The 20,348-nt window shown below is 50.2% G+C and overlaps 6 protein-coding genes across 6 annotated transcripts; 5 read left to right on the top strand and 1 right to left on the bottom strand.

The window, feature by feature from the left end:
- Positions 1 to 885: 885 nt before the first annotated feature.
- BDV14DRAFT_201803 (uncharacterized protein) lies at positions 886 to 2,836 on the top strand (the record flags this gene model as incomplete). Its single annotated transcript, XM_073773850.1, has 4 exons — positions 886 to 1,251; positions 1,305 to 1,687; positions 1,715 to 2,462; positions 2,510 to 2,836. 4 exons carry the CDS (start codon positions 886 to 888, stop codon positions 2,834 to 2,836), a joined length of 1,824 nt encoding a protein of 607 aa, XP_073626352.1.
- Positions 2,837 to 4,232: 1,396 nt separating this feature from the next.
- BDV14DRAFT_201802 (MFS transporter) lies at positions 4,233 to 6,073 on the top strand (the record flags this gene model as incomplete). The annotated part of the gene is made up of 5 exons (XM_073773849.1): positions 4,233 to 4,379; positions 4,437 to 4,534; positions 4,628 to 4,978; positions 5,049 to 5,192; positions 5,263 to 6,073. 5 exons carry the CDS (start codon positions 4,233 to 4,235, stop codon positions 6,071 to 6,073), a joined length of 1,551 nt encoding a protein of 516 aa, XP_073626351.1.
- A 59-nt stretch (positions 6,074 to 6,132) lies between these two features.
- On the bottom strand, positions 6,133 to 8,819 carry BDV14DRAFT_190875 (Zn(II)2Cys6 transcription factor; the record flags this gene model as incomplete). The annotated part of the gene is made up of 6 exons (XM_073771401.1): positions 6,133 to 6,203; positions 6,285 to 6,307; positions 6,578 to 6,741; positions 6,814 to 7,652; positions 7,699 to 8,644; positions 8,754 to 8,819. 6 exons carry the CDS (start codon positions 8,817 to 8,819, stop codon positions 6,133 to 6,135), a joined length of 2,109 nt encoding a protein of 702 aa, XP_073626350.1.
- A 3,752-nt stretch (positions 8,820 to 12,571) lies between these two features.
- On the top strand, positions 12,572 to 13,594 carry BDV14DRAFT_201800 (alpha/beta fold hydrolase; the record flags this gene model as incomplete). Its single annotated transcript, XM_073773848.1, has 1 exon — positions 12,572 to 13,594. One exon carries the CDS (start codon positions 12,572 to 12,574, stop codon positions 13,592 to 13,594), a length of 1,023 nt encoding a protein of 340 aa, XP_073626349.1.
- Positions 13,595 to 13,992: 398 nt separating this feature from the next.
- On the top strand, positions 13,993 to 14,695 carry BDV14DRAFT_176513 (uncharacterized protein). Its single transcript, XM_073769257.1, has one exon. The coding sequence runs from the start codon at positions 14,347 to 14,349 to the stop codon at positions 14,650 to 14,652; it is 306 nt and encodes a 101-aa protein (XP_073626348.1). The 5' UTR covers positions 13,993 to 14,346; the 3' UTR covers positions 14,653 to 14,695.
- Positions 14,696 to 14,975: 280 nt separating this feature from the next.
- On the top strand, positions 14,976 to 15,402 carry BDV14DRAFT_176512 (uncharacterized protein). The gene has a single exon (XM_073769256.1). It carries the CDS (start codon positions 15,017 to 15,019, stop codon positions 15,287 to 15,289), a length of 273 nt encoding a protein of 90 aa, XP_073626347.1. The 5' UTR covers positions 14,976 to 15,016; the 3' UTR covers positions 15,290 to 15,402.
- The last annotated feature ends 4,946 nt before the right edge of the window (positions 15,403 to 20,348 follow it).

Raw genomic sequence — 20,348 nt, 5'->3', positions numbered from 1 at the left:
GCTTGAACGCGCAAGGCAGACAGAGTGATAAGCAGCAAGCTCCAACGCGAAGAGCGGCGTCGACTCAGCAGGACCCCAGACCAAAACAGCGCTTTCCCTCACTGAGAAGTCACTTGACCTAATATTGTAGCCTCAGGCAACAAGGCCTTCATTCGATGAACAATTCAAAACCTTCAACTAATCTAACATTGTGCATCAAAGCGGATTTCTTAGAGAATATATCGATACTACATGAACTAGGAATGTTGTGCCCGGGTGGAATTTATCACCTTCTGGGCACCTTTTAGCCCAGCCCGATGTTTGCGCTTCTTATCATGCAAACTAACTATATATACCCTCTATACTATTTTGGAAAACCCCAGCAAACTTGTACAACTCCTACTCTAATCACCAATTCTACATAATACAAAGAAAACCGTACCAAGTCGATCCAATCAAGACCGAAATTGCTATTGAAGCGTGATACGAAAGTATGAGACCACGTGATCTCTAGCTGCCAAGCTACTCCAACCCCCTGAGGATTCGACCCCTCAATAGATATAGAAGACATCGTCAAGAAGAGTCTATCGAATCAATAGAATTGAGCCCTATCGTTAAAGGCATCCGCTCCTTAGTAGGCTACGTGCGTGTAGTCGATACAGACGTCATTCTGCCCCTCTCCTTCCCCTGGGCCTGTACGATTCGTAACAAAGCGTGTATCAGATCTTGTTGTACTGGTGCTGGCAATGGATCATTGGCGCCTGTTAAGTTTAGCGGGCGTCAACAAGCAAGGGTCGTCGCGCCCGCTGCGCCATTGCTGCAGCGCGACCAGACTACCCCGCCTCATCGATAATGACGTCCTTTTCATCATTCAAAACAATTTCAATGTCCTTCTCATTCATCGAGATGTCGTATACCAACCAGATCGGCCAGATCTGGGAAGAAGGGATGGCGCGCTATGGGCGTGCCACCGGGAGTACCCTCGACACAACCGCGCTGCGGAAGCTGACGACCGTCGACGAGTTGCTCGGATCGATCGAATCCGAGAACCAAGCGATCAGCGACTTCCGAGCGAGAAGAGGTCGCATTTTCTCGACATTGAAGTCAGCCATGCTTCCTATCCAACAGGTCGGGGATCTTGCCTCAGCAGGCGCTCAGATGGCGTTTCCCCCTGCTGCCGTGATCTTCAGCGCTGTGAGATATCTGCTTGATGCAGCTGGCGGAGCATCAGCCAAGTACGATGCGATTATAGAGTTGATGGAAACTTTAAAGGTCTGCTCTTTACCACCTGAAATGGGTGGTTGGACACGAACTGACTTTCTTAGGTCTTTACTGGTCGCTTAGGCGTGTACGCGCAGCAACCAATCTCAAAACAGTTGCGGCATAAATTGACGGACATTCTTGTGGCTATGCTGGAAATCTTTGCATTTTCGCGACATCAAATTGAAAAGGGTCGACTCCGAAGTTTTGGGAAAAATTTCATCCTCGGGAACGATGAAGGACAAGCGATGATCAGCAAATTGAACATATTAATGGACAGCGAAACTGCCCTTGTCAGCGCCGAAACCCTCACGGAAGTTAAGATGACCAACAATACTATCAAGAGAGTCAATAGCAACATTGCAACGCTCAATCAACACATGGGTAATCTCGCCTTATCCCAGACACAAGCCTATCAAACTCAGGAAAAGGAAAGCCGAGCCCACTTGTAGGATATCCTGCAACCAACAATTAGCGCGGACGACAGATATAACGCCATCAAGAGGAACCGTTTACCGGGGACAGGAGACTGGATTCGGGAAGAAAAAACTTTCCGCGACTGGATCAAGGGAGATTACCCGCTTGTCTGGGTAACTGGGATCCCGGGTGCTGGAAAAACGTATCTCGCATCCAATATCATTACGTACCTCACCGAAATGTTTCCTCAAAATGTCCAGCATCCTTCACATGTCTCTGTTGCCTACTTCTTCTTCAAGGACGATGACCTAAAGAGTAGATCACTGCATCAGGCGCTGTGCAACATCTCATTCAAAATAGCTCAGAACGATCCTGTTTACCAGAAGCATATACTATCAGGTGTTGACTTTCGCGATGATATAGCTACACTGCCTAGCCTATGGCAGAAGCTCTATGTGGACTTCTTTATCGACAATGATGCTTTTGACAGTAGCGTGTATATCGTCCTCGACGCCTTTGACGAAGCATTCGCAGATGATCGCATAGAGCTGCTCAATATGCTTAGAGACGTCGCTAAAGGAGGAAAAATTCACATACTGATGCTGGGGCGACCACATATCGCGGAAGAGATGGACGAGGTTGTGGACATAGGTGCCCCTACAATTTATGTTTCCGCTTTGAATAATTCGGATGACATTGTCTGGTATATCAAGAGCAGCATTTTAAAGTCATCCCGTCTCAGACGTGCCTCACCCCAGCTTCAGTCCGAGATAGTGGATCGCTTGTCCCTCGGGGCTCAAGGCATGGTACGCATTCTCCTACTCTCTGGCTCTGTCATACTGACGCAAAGTAGTTTATCTGGGTCGACTTTATGTTGAAAGAGCTGCTCAAGAAAAGAGACGAGAGAAGCATACGGACGGCACTAGATGAAGCACCACAAAGCTTGTCTCAAATGATCCGACATGTATTGAAGGGAGTTTCGGAGAGCTTGAGAGACTCCCCGGAGTATGCGGATGACCTGAACGAGATGCTTGCCTGGGCTACCTGTTCCACTACCCCGTTAACTCTACTGGAGATGGAAAACATCCTAAAATGGCGTTCAGATTCGAGTAATGCTTGGATCTGGTTGGAAGGCTATCTTCGCAGACAGTACTCCGCTTTTTTCTTGCTTAATCGCTAGGATGGATTGACAACAACAGAGCTCTTTCGGACAGCGATGTATACAGGAACGTATACGGGCGACCCGTCCAATATGTCTGAAGGTCTCGAAAGCCTGTCCAAGTTGAATTCGGATCCCAAAACGACGTATGTGACGTTAACGCATGCTTCTCTTGGTGACTTCTTTAGGAGCGAAAGAGAAAGTATGGTATCTGCTGATGGCTGCCCACCTATTGGCGTGAATTTCCACGAAGCCAAGTTAATCCTCTTTAAAAGGTGCTACGAGGTGATATCCTGCCAAGAGACCTCGCCGAAGCAGCTAGAGATCACGTGGTCTCATACTTTCGTATCACAGGCACGGTGCTCGGAATGAGGCTCCAAGCTGGCACCGTGACAGTATTAAAGAAGCACCAAGAAAGTCGTCAAGAACTAGAGATTCAAGATACAGCCATCCGCTCCTTAGTAGGCTACGTGCGTGTAGTTGATACAGTGTCATTCTGCCCTCCTTTCCCTGTGCATATTAGAGAAATCATAACACTAATCTAGTTGTAGTTCATCTGGGGATAGCCGCGCCTAACAGACCAGGCGGACCCTAATCCGGCCGCATGTATGACCGAATCCCCCTTGTGGGTTAGAGCTGACTACCGAAAATACTTCGTGAAATGCTTGAAGCTCTCGGGGAGATTGTCCGGGGGTCAACCCCAGTATTCGTGGCTCAAGATTCTTAAGTAGACAGACCGTGACACCCGGATAGATCCCTTCTCCGGGCTCTATTAAAAGTAAAGTATAAACTACCCGAGACCTCGAGCATGACAGATCATGCTTGTTAATAGCCTCTGGCAGCTGTACCGAGTAACGAACAATTACATCAGAGCGGGCAGTCGGACTCTCCCGTGCCGTGGGTCCTGCCCAACCGGCTCTCTTACCCGACGCAGGGATGGATTATTAAGCACTATTATTCTCGGATCGCTAGACCTAGGATACATGCATACTTAATTACTCCGTTATTAGATCCGAGTCTAATGTCTCCGTCTGTCGGGCGATCTAGAACCCGATCCTCTATCTCTCCAAGAATTGTCCTAATAGTAATACCAGGCTCCAGACCGAATGTCGGCTGATACAGTACCTTCTTCTTCCTGTCGATTCGGCTCGGAGAGATTTAGAGCATTTGAATCTTGTGCATCATCGGGCCGGATTCATTATCCGGGTCAGGGTCGGTGGTGGATGGTGCTAACCCCCGGTCCCCGGGGTAATCAGTGTAATCAGAAAACAAAAAAGAGAGAAAGAAAACAAGTTCTTATGGTTCTGCTCAGTTTATCGTGTGCAAATGGAAGTTGCTGTCACATACAACCCTAAATATCTCGAACCAGCCATCGCCATAGTTAACAGTCAGGTAGAAAGTGCTGTATACTAGCAAGATGACTGAAGTCGAGAAGACAGTTGTCGGTGATTCCTCAGCAGGGTCTTCTGGGGGGTCTTCAGCAATATCCCCTGACCGCACCCAAGGAGTCACGGCTCGAGAGGTTCTCATCTCTGCGGCGATTGTCCTGACGCAGCTTGTTCAGGTATGTGTCTGCGAAACATGGATTTTGACTACGACGTAGCGAGCTGATACGTACCAGATGATTCCGTATGGCTCTGGCATTAATGCTGGGCTGGAGATTGGAAAGACACTGGGAGCCACACCAGCCGAGTCAACCTGGATTGTTGCTTCTTATCCGTGCGTGCAACACCCATCAACATGCCATTAACCTGCCAATCCATCTCCACCCCTCTAAACCAACAAAACGCTAACAAGCCTTTTCTCCACCAGTAGACTCACACAAGGCGCCTTTGTACTCATGGGCGGACGTCTCGGCGCCGTATACGGGCACAAGAACCTCGTCATCGTGGCCAGCATAATCTGGGTGATCTTCCATCTAATTTCCGGCTTCATGAAAAGCATCATCACGCTCTCGCTCATGCGCGGCCTAAGTGGGATTGGAGGCGCATTCATCGTGCCCAATGCCATTTCGTTGCTGACGATTACGTTTCCCCCAGGCAAGATGCGGAATATCACAGTTGGGTTCTTTGGGGCGACGGCGCCGATGGGCGCGACGTTGGGGAGTTTGTTGCCTGGGCTTTTTGTGCAGTTGTTGCCGTGGAAATGGTTGTTTTTTTTCTTGTAAGTGACTTTTTGGTTTTATGGTTTTTGTGAAAAGGATGGTGATGATGCTGATGCTGATACGTGACAGGGCGATGCTGGGTGCAATGGTTTTCACCCTGTTTGCGTTTGTGGTTCCCAGTGAGGGCGAGCCGTTCGACAAGGGAGGGAAGATCGACTACGTCGGCTCGTACCTGGGTGTTGGCGGCCTCGTACTGTTCAACTTTGTATGGAAGTGAGTCCCTTGTTACCTACTACCCCCCGTTTTCAAGAAAAACAACAACTAACCCAGCCGCATGAACCAGCCAAGCCCCCATCGTCGGCTGGACGAAACCCTACGAATACGCCCTTTTAATCGTCTCCCTCCTCCACTTTGTGCTCTTCGCCCTCTGGTCCTCGAGAACTGCCCACCCCATCCTCCCACTCGACATCTGGACCGCCCCCTCCTTCACCCCAATGATCCTCTCCTCCTTCGCAGCCTTCATGTCCGTCGGAATCGTCATCTGGTACATGAGCGTCTGGAACCTCGAAGTCCGCCACTACACCCTCCTCTCCAACGCCGCCGCCTTCTCCGCCCTCGCCGTCTGCGGCGCCATGGCCGCAATCCTCTCCGCGAAACTCATCCGCTACGCACCCGCCGAGTATATCATGGTTGGTGGATCTCTCGCTTCAGCGGTCTCATTGATCCTTATTGCGACAATGCCCGAGCAGCAGACCTACTGGGCGCAGGTGTTCCCTGCAATGGTGTGCACGGCCTTTGGACCTGATTTTTTATTCACAGCGGCGCAGATTATCGCTAGTAATACGGTGAAGCGCGAGCAGCAGGGGGTTGCGGGATCGTTGATTGGAACGTTGCTTTCATATGGGTTGAGTATTGGGTTGGGGTTCGCGGGGACCGTGGAGGCTTACACGAATAATTTCGGGAGGGGCGGGAATACTGTGCGCGGGTATCGCAATGCGCTGTATTTTGGGATTGGGCTTGCTGGGGTTGCGGTGGTTGTGGCCGTTTTGTTTGTGCGTATTCCGAGGGATCAGAGGGACGGGTGGGATGATGCTGAGACGGAGGTTGAGACTGAAACGGCTGTTGGAGATGAGCAGAGGGCTGGGATTGTGTGAGCGACTACGAGATTCATAAAGTGGGCTGGGTATATTAGACTGTGTCTTGTGGAGGGCTACTAGATGGGATGGTAGACTTTGGCCATGCCGTTTGAATAGAGATAGATAGATAGTAGAGACGTACTGGATACTGGTAGACTATATAGTAGATAATATATTAATAAAATGGACCATGTCCACCACGGTTGATATGTCCGACGGCTAACTCAACCGATCAGATTATCAAGTACACGCCTGCCCCCATTGTACGTAGATACGTATCGCTGTAAGAAATAAACTGAGAAAAAGCTACAGTATCGCAAACCCCTTTACCTATGTAACAGCCTTAAACTAAACCCAACTCCAGTAAAACCCACGCCCAACGCCCCGCCGATCCAAACGCTCTCAATCATATCATCATCGTCCTGTCAATCCAATCCAACCACATAACCTTCAAGTGCTAAATAAAGCTAAAGCCCACACCGATCAGCCGCCAACGGCCCCGCCGCGAACCCCCAAAACGACTCTATCGGCGGATTCGCCCAGCTGCTGCTCATCAACGACCTCCCGATCTGATCCAGCTCCTCAACCGAGAACTGCTCCGCGGTCGTTGTCGTTGTCGTTGCCGCCGGCCCCGAAGCACTACCAGAAAACAGACCCGTCGGCCCTACCACCGCGCCCTGCTCAACCTCGCAAGTCGGCGCAAGAGAAAGATTACCACTACTAGTACCACCACTACCACTCGAAAGATACTCACACACCCCCATAGCATCCCCCAACACCTTCGCAAGCCTTGTCCCCTCAGAAGCAGCCACCAACGAATTCAACATCCTCCCAATCATCGGGAAATGCGGCTGGATATTCACCATATTCTTGAAGGCGAGCCGGAGCCACTGGATATCGCGCTTCCGGGTTTCCAGAAGCGCAGGGTGCTGGATGTATTGCTCGATTAGGGTGGCCAGGGCCAGGTTCACGGTGTCGAGCATTACGGAGCGGATGCGCTCGGTGCCGTGGATTTGGCGGTAGATTAGTAGTAGGCGGATAATGCGGAGGGCGGAGGTGTAGATTTGGTTGGTGGTGGTGGTTGTGGTTGATGTGGTAGAGGTAGAGATAGTGGTAGGGGCAGATGCTTGTAGGACTAGAATCTGGATCTTGCAGTATTGCATGTGGATCGCGTAAGCGGCGGGCTCAAGATCTGCGGCGTTGAGTTCATCGTAGATAAACTCCGGTGGGAGGGTGTCGAGCCAGGTGTGTAGATTTTCAGCGAGTCGAGCGAGGGTTGTTTTTGCGTCGGCGGTTAGCGGACGGCTGGAGTTGAGGACTTCACAGATATCAGCCATGTGACCGCACAGGCCAACCCAGGTAGAAAGTGTTGATGATTCGGGCCCTTGGTACTGGGCGCAGGAGGTTACGGCGGTTTGAAGCATGTATCGTGGGATTGAGCTGGGGCGGCCGAGGTACATGCACCAGATTCCCTCGAGCGAGATACAAGCGCCGAAGAGGTGCAGTCGGGCGGTTTGGATGTGGATTGGGTGTGTGGTTTCGGCGAGGTCGAGGGTTTCATGCAGCCCGAGATCGCTGAGGAGGCGGCATGCCATTCCTAAGACGTCAGCGAATCCTATATTAGATCACAGATGAAGTCCTACCACAAAGCTGCCACCCCATGCGCTCGCGGCCCTGCGAGATCTCATACTCACTCAGCATGAGAAACCCCTGCACCGACGCCGGCGACGGATTCTCCAGCGCCTGCCAGATCTCCGCCTTGGCCTGGATCGCATACTGCTCGCCCAGCGAGCGCACCGCGCTGGAATTGCTTAGTCGCGCCGCAGAAGCCAGCATCACGGCCTCCAGAAACCCGGAATACCACATCGACGGCTCCGGCTTCTCGCGGTAATCCCAGAACAGCTCTTCATCGACCGCATTCACCCACAGAGACTGGTACCGGTAGAACGACTGCAATAGCCGGCATTTGACCTGTGAGGTGTTGGTGCTGACCGCAATGCCGAGAACCGCTAGCTCGTCGGTTTTCGGGCATGCGGCGCAGTGTGCGTTTGTGTTTGTGTTTGTGTTTGCGTGTGACTGCGTCTGGCATTCTGTTGATGATTGAGCGTGGTATTGCGATGTCGGACCGAGCGATCCAATGCTCTGTCCCGTGCCTTCTTCGCCCAGAGACGCGCAGGATCTCGTCCTCGCCCTTGGTCCATCCTCTTCCAACGCGAGCAAGTCCTCCGCAAGGCTCAAAATCGCGGTTGATGGCTGTAGCGCATATGAACCAGATGCCTTCGCAGTCATTGAAATCCCATTTTGCTGGGCACTAGTAGCAGAAGAAACCGGGACTGAAACCGGAACCGGGACTCCGTCCTCTGAGCGAGGCTCGTCATTATCCTCCCACGAAGAAAGCTCATTCCGCTGGCGGTTTTGAAGGGGACGTTGTAGAAGTCCCTCGAGTTCCATGACGCGCTGCTCTAGCGTTTCGACGTGTCGTCGGGAGCCGGCTTTGCGGCGGTCTCCGTTGCGGTCGACGGCGCAGGGGAGGTCCATTTGTTGGCAGGGGTTGCATTTGATGCCGAATGGGATTGTTTGTGCGTCGCACTAGATGGAGTTTAGTGTTTAATCTTAGCTCAGTTCGAGTTCGAGTTCTAGATTTGTGTTCTGTTTCTTGCAAGAAGAGCACGGTAGGTAGGGAAGGATGAGTGTCTACCTTGATTTTTCGGCGTCGGCAGCTCTGACATGCCAGCGAGGCGCGTGTGCGCGGGGCGGGTTTCATTGCTGCTGCGGCGATCACTTGCAATTAAATTTTAATTTCAATATCAAGTTGTTCATAGAGGTTGATGAGTAGTTTCTCGGTAGGTGGTTGATAGATAATTGAATTGATAAAGAAGATGTGGGGGGAGGTGAGAATAAGAATGGGTCGGGATGGGGGAGCTCGGAGTTGTCAGTTCCATTGCAACAAATTACTAATTCGCGTCGGACTGCTGCAGGAGAGGATTCTTGTTTTCATTGGTCAGATGCAGCGCCACTTTGCAGCCTGGCTTTCGTTGGAATTATGTAGATCTCTAATTTGCATGTTCAATGCGATGTTGGGTGAGTTAGGGCTGACACATGGATAGTAGAGTACTAGGTCACTTCCAAAGCGAAGCCTCGATCAATTGATAAACAAGGTAGATATTCATTTCGATAGGCTTGAATACCGAATGAGAAAATAATCTTAAATGCAGGTCAATAGACCACGGAAGTAATCCAACACCTTTCTATTTATTCTCTTCTTAGCCACACCTACTCCACGCGCCCACCACTCAAGCAAATCCAGCATCAGCCCTCACCTCCGCCATCCTCTCCTCCCTCCAATACCAAACCGCACAGATCGTTGCCCCTGGCCCCAGAACCAGCGTACTCACCGCAATAACCTCAGCTGCCTTCAAAACGTCCACATCGGCTCTCCCAACCCTCTTCAAATCCCACACGGCCTGGCACAACCAAAGATACGTCCCTACCTCGAGAGCCCACATATCAATCAGGAACATGAACTTGATGCCCTCGCCGAGTGTCTTTTGTTGGCTTATGTAGTCGGGCCAGAAGACGGAGGAGAGGGTTAATTCTGGGTCTTGGAGGACGGTTGCGATGCAGCCGAGGTGGAAAAGGGCTCCCAGTATTCCGGTAATGATATAGAGGCGTTTTAGCGGGACGAGGTCGGGTGGGTTTTGCTTTCTGTTTGTTGCTTTGTGAGATCCAGGTGCGTTACTTGCCTTTGTCTCTGCTCTTGCCCGCTGAGACGGATGGAACCAGGCAAAAATCGAGCAAAAGAGCGGAACTAGCATAGGCGAGATCTGCCAAAAGGATTCTATATTCTGCAGCGTGAACGGGTCGGACCAGGGGAGGAAGAGGACGATTGTTGGGATTGTGTATCCGATTGTGACGGCCCAGTTCATGGAGTCGGCGTACTGGATGGGGACCTCGCGGCTGACGGGCCACCAGTAGCTTTCGGGGGCGCTTATGAGGCTGTAGACGGCGTAATAGAGTGGCATGTAGATTCCGATTCCGGTGAATTGGAACAGGGTGTACCAGATTGTGATGCTGAGGGTTGAATCAGCGGGGCTGCATGTATCTCACAAGAGTAGGAGGGATAGTAGACATACAAGTAAAGGGGGGTTGAATGATTTCGTTTCCGGTATGCTTCCACTGTCCATATCGCAATAGGCTGGATCAAGATCCCTAAGAAGTAGATATTCATGAATCGGAATGATGGTTCCCAGTCCTTGAGTCCAGACATGAAGACCGCCGACAGGTAGACGAAGATATTGTCGATAAATCTGTTGCCCACGAAGGTGCGCTTGAGGGGGAAGCCTGAGTTGTAGGGAAACTCCCCGGTCTTTAGAATCATGCCCAGATGGTCCCAGAGTCCATAATATCCCGGCTGTATCCACATCCCGTGATAGCAAAAAGCAGAGATTACCAAGTAGGCCGCGACGAAGTACCACTTTGTCAAACCTGGAGGGTTGGGGGTACTGAGGAGCTCATCCTCGTAAGGGATGAGTAGAGACTTAGGGGGGAGCTTTGGGCTGTCTAGCTTCTCGGCGGATGGGATATCGCGGAAGTGGTGGAGGAGGACAGTATTGTCGGCAGCCTGTGGTAATATGTAGAGGGCTTTGATGCGTTTCCATGGTGTCTCTAGGGCTCCAATCAGTTGTTGCTTGTGTGCATGCTTCTTGAGGGTGTTTAGTCTCGGCTGGCGCATCTTCTGCACCGTGGCAAAGGCATCTTCAATCTGCTTCAACGTGGGCTTGGTGTCACGCGATCTTGCAATTGATTTCCGGAGCGCGTTGGCCAACACCGCTACAGACTCAATCGAAGCACTTTCGCTATGGCCGGTGACAGGAAAGATCTGTGACTGTTAGTATACATATTATCGAATCCTGACTGCTAACCAACTGACCTTGTGCGCAGCGTCTCCGATAGTGATGATGCGTTGGAAAAACCACTGTTCATACACATATTCCTGCATTTCCTCCAGAATAGATGAGACTTTTCTATCCAAGAGTCCTCGAAGTTTGAGAGTCGGTGTGATGTTGTCATTTCCTTTCGCATTCAGCAGTGTCTCCTCATCTTTCTTAGTGAACGACGGGATACCACCACCGTGGGCTCGTTGCTCCCGTTTGAAGAAGTATGACCAGTACACGCGGCCATCAGAGCCACCACTGACGAGATAGGACTGGCCCTTGCCAAATACAGAAGTCTGTGAGCCAGGCTCAATGCCCAGACAGTGGTCAGATATCCCCGAGATGCGCGCGAAATCAGCAAACTGACCTGCAGGAATGATCAGTCTAGGATTTGGATCCACCAATAGTGTATTGATAGCCAGAACTTACGACTCTGTCTGTCTGATGCGCCCCATCCAGGGGATAACATCTCGGCAAGCTGCCACATTTTGTCTCTGACTGTGCTATGGCTGCCATCTGCCCCGACAAGAATCTCACCCTGGTAAGTTGAACCATCAGAAGTTCTGACTACTACGCCATCGTAAACCAATTCCACCTTCTGGATTTCCTTCTTGGTGAGGATCTTCTTCCTGTCTCGGATGTTGTCGTATAGGACTTGAAGCACTCTTCGATAATCAAAAGTAAGGCTTGGATAGCCGTGTCTGCCACAGGTTAGCATCCCATCATCAAACGAACTCAACGCTTCGACGTTGGATAAGATCTTCTTACCTTTCATGCAAAGCTCGATTCACATCTCGGACTTCACGGATCAAACCTCCAGCCTCATTTCGATAATGGAGCGAGTCAACGGCAGGCCCGAGCGCTGAGACTTTGCGATACAAACCAAGTTGATCCAAGATGCGGTTCCCATGAGGAAGGATGCTGATGCCAGTATCCTCCTGCGACACAATCTCAGAATTTGCTTCTAGTAGAACAAAGTCAATGTCGTAGAGCTGAAGCGTGCTCGCAAGCGTAAGACCCGTAAGGCCTCCGCCGGCTATTACAACTTTGAATTCACTTCGTTGTCCCATTGTGTCTGTCGTCAGATCAATATTGCTTGCGTGAGATGAACAAGGACAAGCATTGGGATCCTGGTGTCAAGGTTTGACTGATATAGAGCCGTTTGTCTCTGCGAATCATGGCCATGGGAGATTTTTCCGATCCGATCAATTCCTCGATTTGGGGCTTGAGCTGTCGATTACAAACCGTCAAAATCAGAGCCGCGCTGTAGCCGCGCCGGAGCTGCACTTATATTAATGTGGGTATGAGGGATCCGGCAGACGGAGATGTTAGCCTGCATAGCTTCAAGCTGCGGGTCTTGTCTCCGCGGCACTGGCCATGCTGGGTCACGAAAGAGTTGAGAAGATACTGCTGAGATATCGCATGAATCAGTGTCTGATTCAGCAACTGAATATCCAGAGAGTCACGTTATACAAAGACTTTTTAGACCGCCACGTGGGATGTAAAAACCGCTTGTGTAAACCCTCCTGATATCAACACCTCCTTCTCCTGAATCCGATCCGAAAAGTTACTACCCATCACCATGGACAGCTTCCACCGCAAAGAACTCGTCACCCGACGAGGCCTCAAGTACACCTACTACGTCTCCCCAACTGGCAATCCAACGCATCAATCCCCTACCCTAATCTTCCTGCACGGGTTCCCCGACTCCGCGCACCTCTGGACTGATGTGATCTCTGCACTCGGCCCCCTCCCCAACAGAATCATCATCCCGGACTGTCTCGGCTACGCCGGCACCGCCAAACCAACCGACACAACCCTCTACGCCTACAAAGACCAAGCCGAGGACCTCGCCGACATCCTCCACACCGAAGATGCAACAACCTCCATCATCATCGGACATGACTGGGGCAGCGCCCTCGCCCAGCGCACCTACCTCCACAAACCGCATCTCTTCACGGCCGTAGTCCTCGTCAACATCGGATACATGGTGCCAGCCACTGAACCCTTCGACCTCGCCGCTTTCAACGCCTACACCAAAAAGACAATCGGCTACCCACAGTTCGCATATTGGGATTTCTTCACGGCACCAGATGCAGATGCAGTCCCCATCGTGGAGAACAATCTCGAAAGAATGTGGCAAGTCCTCCACGGCGACGTCGACGACTGGATGAAAATCCTCTTCTGCGCACCCAACGCCATGCGCGACTTCCTTTTGGGTGCCAAAAACGTCCCCCTAAAGCCCTACGCACAGCAATCCCGGTGGAAAAACGCATTCATGCATCAATTCCGACCCGGAGAGTTTGCGTCTGCATTACATGCCTATAAAGCTGCGGCGTGGAATATCCAGTATGCATCCGATAGCACGATTCCGAGAGATAAGTTTGCGATTGAAGTTCCGTTGCTTTTTATTGCCTGTACAAAGGACTCGGTTTGTAGGCCGGAGTTAATGGATGCGGCGAAGGGGCTGGGGCTTGTGCCGAGGTTGAAGGAGGTGACGGTTGAGGCGGGGCACTGGTCGCCCATGGAGAGGCCGGGGGAGATTGCGGGGCATATTAGGGAGTTCTTGGGTGGTCTTGGTACGGTTTATCCAGCTAGGTACTAAGTTAGATGGATTGGGCTGTGTTGGGTTAGTGGGAGTGGAATCTGTAGCCCTAACTAATCGATCTACTTCATCGTTGCATACTATTACTTGCCCACATCTCTTAGCTGTACCCTATTGTGAACATGCCTGGCAAAACCTCATGTTATTCTTCAACTTCGCGATGCAAACAGATACTCTTTCGCTCAGAAATGCTCAGAAATGGAGGTGGATCCAGCGCCGGCTACCTTAGCCGGGCGATCATCTCACTAGGCTATCACGCAACGGCAAGCTAAAGCGCGGCTATCCATTTCCGACAACCTTACCAATCCCCCCCCCCCCCCCCAACATCATTATCCCACTTGAAATCAATAAAAAAAGTCTCCGATATTACAAATGGCTTTGACTCCCGGAGTTGCGAGCTACCAGATACCTATATTTGTAGGATGCAGGCCAATTAGGAGCTGATAATTGGCCGGCTGTCGCCTCCGCAGTGTTTACCAACGCGTCTCGGAGTGGGGGTGATTAGAGATCGATAGCCATTAACCATGTCGTTGTTCTAAAAGTTCGAGTGCAGGAGATGCTGACAGATCTGATGGGTTGCGCTGATGCTTATGAATCTTGGATGTGATGTGAATTAACGAACGAGTTCATCCAAACCTATATAAGACGACGCTTTGGGTATCAGTGTAGTTCTCTATACCTCACGCTCATGCCCTCACTTCATAAACCCAACACAATTTAACTCATCAACTACCGATACCAGATCCGGAAACATGGCCTCTAAAGAATCCTACGCTATCAAGATCGGCGAGCGAATCCTCGTCACCGGTGCCAACGGCTTCATCGGCTCCAACATTGTTGACCTCCTACTCTCGCTCGGCTATATTGTCCGCGGTACCGTCCGCTCAGAGAGACCCTGGTTGAACGAGGTATTCGAGAAGAGACACGGCGTTGAGAAATTCGAGCCCGTTACTGTTCCTACGCTTGACGATAAGAAGGCTGTAGCTGCAGTTCTAGATGGTGTTAGTGGTGTTGTCCATGTGGTGAGTATACTCAAATATATTGGTTATAAGATATAGGGGAGAAACTGATTGGTTTCAAATGATAGGCTTCAGACGTGACTTTCGGCGCCGATCCTCATAAGGTTATCCCGTATGTTGTCGCTGCCACCGAGGCTATTTTGGAAGCTGCTTCAAAGGTGCCATCCATCAAGCGGGTCGTCCTAACCTCATCGTCTACGGCCGCTACGATTCCCCAGCCGGGTGAGGGTAGTATCACATTAGATCAAGGTGAGTTCTCAGTGTTCTCCTACATCACGCAGCCACAAATTCCCCTGAAAACTCGAATCGGGACAATATATTGACAACCCATCTAGATACCTGGAACGAGGCCTCAATCAAGGCCGCATGGGACGACAACACCCCCGCCGAGATCCGGGGTTTGATGGTCTACGCCGCATCCAAGGCTGAAGGTGAACGCGCTGCGTTCAACTGGGTTAAGAAGAATAACCCCGGATTTGTATTCAACTCTGTGCTTCCCGACTATACAGTATACCTTGCCTACCTTACCTCTCTAATAAGCCTCTCTAACATCTTCCGTTCAGATCGGCGAAGTTCTCCACCCGAACATCGGCTCCACAGGAATCCTAACCGCGCAACTCCTGGAAGGAAACGACGCCGTCATAAACCTCATCGTCTCCCGTACGCCCCCTCGTGAGACTCGTCTTGCTCCCCTGATTTCTTACTTTCTCATCATCAAAACCACTTAAATCATAAACCATACTAATCCTCTCTTTCCTATTATAGAATACTTCATCGACGCCACAGACCTCGCGCGCCTCCACACAATCGCCCTCCTCTCCCCCTCTGTCAAGTCCGAGCGTCTATTCGGTCTCGCTGCACCATACACATGGCAAGAACTCGTCGATAGCCTTCGGGAGCTTCGGCCGGACAGCAAGACGCTTGTGAAGAGTGTGCCGCCGAAGCGCGAGGACTTTGTGCAGATTGTTACGACGGGAAGGTCGAGGGAGTTGTTAGAGGAGTTCTTTGGGCAGAAGGGGTGGACGGGTTTGAAGGAGTCGTTGGAGAGGTGCATTAGTAGGTTGGGGCTTTAGATTGGTGTTTGTTTGGGGGTTGTAGATTTGGGGTGGGAGTAGTGTGCTGTCCTTGGCTATAGATATGTTATATATCATGATTAACGTGAACAGCTATGTCCAAGCGGTAAAATTCGCTGCATTTCATATATAAATATAGAGCAACGCAACAATGATGGAAGTTCTCTGCGTGCAGTCAGACTCGGATGACTTGGATATATATATATCGACAGAATCCTTTTGGTCCCCAGGCCGTGGTCCACCCTACCTGCGGTGCCCTTCGTCGCCCCCTGATTGGTCGGTGGGTCGGGTCGGTGGGGTGGGTTGCTCGCTTGCTGGTCCCGTCCCATCCCATCCCCATCCCCATCCCCATCAGTTAGTTAGTTAGTTAGTTGGTCCCAGCCGGTCTGGCCCAGTCCCTGTCCTGTCCTGTCCAATCCCATCCTGTTGGTCAGTCACTTGCTTGATTGGTTGGTTGGTTGGTTAGTGTCATGAACTGTTAATTGGCTTTAATAAATATTGTAAAATACTTATAGTTGTCATGAACCGTTACCCCACGGCCAATTGATCAGCCGCGCCGTGCCTAGCGTGTGTGACACTACGGGATAATAACGGACCGATATCATACCTAAGGATACGACGCCAAGGATATGAGTGTATCCAGGGCTACGCGGAATGTAGCTGGGGATATGATCCGAACAGAGCCAGAGCTACGATAAGCATAGACAAAGCTATGATGAATAGGATATATAAGGACAGTAGGCCTTGTAGGGAGTCGCGACTCTCCAGGTTTAATTTAACTCAGAACCGCCAAGAATCAGGTTGAGGTTCCAAGGTTTTGAGGTCGCGATCTGATTCCAGGATCCTTGGAGTTAAACCTGACAGGTTTAACTTAAACCTACCAGTAGAGAAAATCTGACTTCAACTAAGAACAACGCCGCCTCCTGGGAAGCTAATAATCAAACAATAAGTGTATCCTATGCTAAGGATTCCCCTAGTGTAATTAGAATTCTAATTAGTTACATGGTTCATGGAATATTATGGGTTAAAGTTAGGGGTTTAGGGCCTTTATTATAGTGTCTTAATTTCAGCCTTAAAATTAAACCTAATTTAATTTTTGGCCTTAAAACTAAACCTTTTTAGTCATGACAGCCACGCTAACCATTTCTAGGAGAGATATTTGCCTGAAAGTAATTAATCTTAAGACAACACTAACTAACTACCTGGTTCCCCCTATTTTATTTTCCTTGCCATTACCTTGTAGGATCTCCTTTATTACTTAAAGATTAACCAAGCTCTAATTTTATACTATATTATGGAACAACCACACCCTTGTCCTAATAAAGTAAAAAGAGGCCGCCCTTAAAAATATAATTTAACTAAAGAAAGAAAAGCATCCAGGGCTGCCTAATAGTAAAACCAGTGCTAGTCTACACGCGCTGCCCAACAGGCCCAGGAATTTAATTAATACTATTCCCTAGATGTGCCTTTATCTACCAAGATCTATAAGGCGCCACCAATATTCTTCCCTTCTAAAGAGCACTCCATCGCCACTAAAGTTAAGCAACTCCTACCACCCCTGAGCCCTGACCTTGGGCCATGGGAAGAACCCACGTTAGAAGATCTGCCTATAAGTACCAAGCCTGCTCCACCCATCTTGCCTAAAGGTGCACAAAACCAGCCGACCCCAACCAATAATATACTTAATACACCTGGAAACTCTCACCAAGTAACCAAGCCTACTTTGGATTCTGTGCCGGATCTGTTAAGGTCTCCTATCACTACCCCAGCTAATTAGATTAATGGCCTTGTGCAGGCTCTGACTAATTAACTCCAGGAATACTATGGATGTTGTCTTAAGTGCCACGCGCAGCAAGAGCGAGAACATGAAACCCAGCATGCTGAGCATCCTGGCCTGGGAGTGTACCTGGGTCGGGTTTAGGCTGACAGGGGGTATCCGGATGTTCTGAGCGCGATGACTATGGCTAGGGGTAAGGATAATCTGGCAGGGAAAACCAGTGCCGCGCGTAAGCAGGAGATCTATACTGGAATTCGCTCGGCTGCAGCAAACTCCCACCTGGTTCATGTCTGCCTAAATGCCGACCACTAGACAGGAAGCCAGACTGGGGTGACATTTGACATTAATAGTGTCGTGGGGTTTGCGCATAGCCTAGCAGTGGCTAAACTAGGAGTGCGGTGGAACCCGACCCAGAGGCCTGTCTCTAATCTCCATTCCAGCCTGCACCTTGATCCCCTGCCTGTACACCAAGTTAGTCGCGATGGCCGCACTTACCAGACTTGGCGGCCAGTACATTAGATCCCCCATTATACATTTGGCCGGGTGGTGGGGTTTGAGGATATTTTACTATACTTCTTGTTCCCCTGACTATACCAGGAGGAGCAGCAATCCCCCCGTCTCCAAGAGCAGGACTTCCGGATCTGGATGGACCAGGTCCTTCTCCCTGCTATTTACTAACACTATAACAGCTCTCTTGTCCAGCATTACCCATCCAGCTTTGACCACAGTCAATTTAATGCCACGGCCCGGGGTGTTAAGATGCGTTCCCAGCGGGTAGATCCTGTTGCCCGGGAACAGCTTCTCTTCTACTTCCTCCCACCTAATGCCCTCCCGCTGGTGTGGACAAGTATTCAGGAGACTATCCAGCAGGCCGGACTTCAGCAGTTCTTGGATCTGACTATTCTAATCCAGGGGAAAAATCTCAAGACCCTAAGTAAGGCTGATACCTGGGAGGGCATGATGCAGCAGTTTGGTCAGCACTGGGATAATACAATAGATCCAGCCAACCTGTCAGACCATTTCTACGTGGATATTGGAAAGGAGACCTACTGTTCTAGTACCCGTCGGAGTGGCACCCACTCCCGGCTTTTCGTCCGTGCGCCCCATACAATCCCGCTACGGCCGGCGCGAGCCACCTGTCCCGCTATTCCTGGTTTCCCGCCACTAATCATGATCAAGCCTGGATTTGGCACCTGCTCCACTTTCTCATGTTTAATATGGTCAGGATTGTCCTGCTAAAGCATTAACAGGACCTTGAGGTATTCTAGGAGACAGGTCTGGATATCGCAGAATCATGGCCCTATAGATACCCTTGGTGGAAATTTCACCCCTGGTTAAAATTCCCGCCCAGTCATGCCCGTCAAGCCCTTGGCGGCTTGTTTAGCTGGCTGGGCTGTCATGCTCCCCTAACCATGCCAGGCATAATCCTTACCATCCTTCACATGCTCGTCTGGGCAGGTTGGGCATGTTTAATATGGAACATCCTTTTTTTCTCTAGCATTATTATATCACGCTGGCGCAGTGCCTGATTAATTGGCTGCTGTTAGTCCTGGTGTTCTAACATATTATTACTACTCCTAAAAGAGATCTTGAAACATGCTTTGCTTTTTTTTAAGATTATATTACATGTTGGCAAGGAAAAGAGGTGTTTAAGGATTAACCTATAGTTATAATTCTCTACTAACCATGTATCTCTTGATATAAACCATCTATTATAAATATTAACTACCTGGCTATTATTCTTTAAACATGGCTTTATTACCAGCTCCACAAGCACTATTCCCCCGCCAGTGGCCAACCCTCCCTCTTTATCTAGACTAGGGAGAACATGTGGCCATCTGCACCCTTTGCTAATATACAATTTTAACTAATTAAACCCAAGCTAGTAGCTACTTTTGCAAGCAATATTAAATCCCCAGCCACCAGTAATGGCACCTGGATAAGTACCTCCAGACATATTAGTTCCAGAGTGGCTTGGCTCTAAAGCCCCGGCCCCATGGATCCCTCTAGTACCTAGCCCTCCAGGTTTTGTCCAGCTTCTAGTGCATTAACTGTCTCTTTTGCAGTACCAGCCTGGACCTAATTTATTAGCACCTAAAAAAGACCCACCTGGCAGGAAGTGCTGGCTGGCATTTTAACCTGGACCCTTTTTACTAACTAGTCCTTCTCTAGACCTGGACCTAGTCCCGCGTGACAACTGCCTATTAGGTAATTTACTAGAGCCCTAAGAGCCCCTACCCAGGAATAGCTCAAGCAAATACTCTAGTAGGTAGTGCGGGTTCCACTATAAATCTGGCCCTCCTCTAGGAGGTTCAGGCGCGGGAGTCCCACTACTAGGCAGCATGGCAGGAGATGGAGCTCCTGCACCACACCAGCACGGCAACTTATAAGGGCACGCGGCCATGGCTGGAAAGGACTGGCTGGATCATGACCTACCAGGGGGTACCACGGAAAATCCTTAAGCAGATGATACAGCTTCCATCCCATGCCTTGACTGTCCATGGGCTCCCATTAGGAGAGTACCAAGGTTAGCAGCTTATTAGCACCGCCGCTAATAAGAGGTATATCTTGTACCTTTACCATGCCTTAAATCCCGTGTTGGACTGCTACAAGGAGATAATATAATATACAGGACATCACATCTAGACCTGGCTAAAGAGCTGTCAGATAAGGTCAGGGTCGTCCTGCTAAGCGTCGAATCGGACCTACTGTTCTAGTACCCGTCGGAGTGGCACCCACTCCCGGCTTTTCGTCCGTGCGCCCCATACAATCCCGCTACGGCCGGCGCGAGCCACCTGTCCCGCTATTCCTGGTTTCCCGCCACCAATCATGATCAAGCCTGGATTTGGCACCTGCTCCACTTTCTCATGTTCAATATGGTCAGG

The sequence above is a fragment of the Aspergillus stella-maris genome (assembly GCF_047715825.1).
Source record: "Aspergillus stella-maris strain CBS 113639 unplaced genomic scaffold BDV14scaffold_41, whole genome shotgun sequence".
Lineage (NCBI taxonomy): Eukaryota > Fungi > Ascomycota > Eurotiomycetes > Eurotiales > Aspergillaceae > Aspergillus > Aspergillus stella-maris.
The sequence above is the reverse complement of the archived record's forward strand: the minus strand, read 5'-3'. Positions and strand labels throughout refer to the sequence as shown.

Excerpts from the sequence above, each read along its gene's own strand:
- BDV14DRAFT_176513 (XM_073769257.1), top strand. The coding sequence starts at position 14,347 with ATGGCCTCTAAAGAATCCTACGCTATCAAGATCGGCGAGCGAATCCTC.
- BDV14DRAFT_176512 (XM_073769256.1), top strand. The coding sequence starts at position 15,017 with ATGGTCTACGCCGCATCCAAGGCTGAAGGTGAACGCGCTGCGTTCAAC.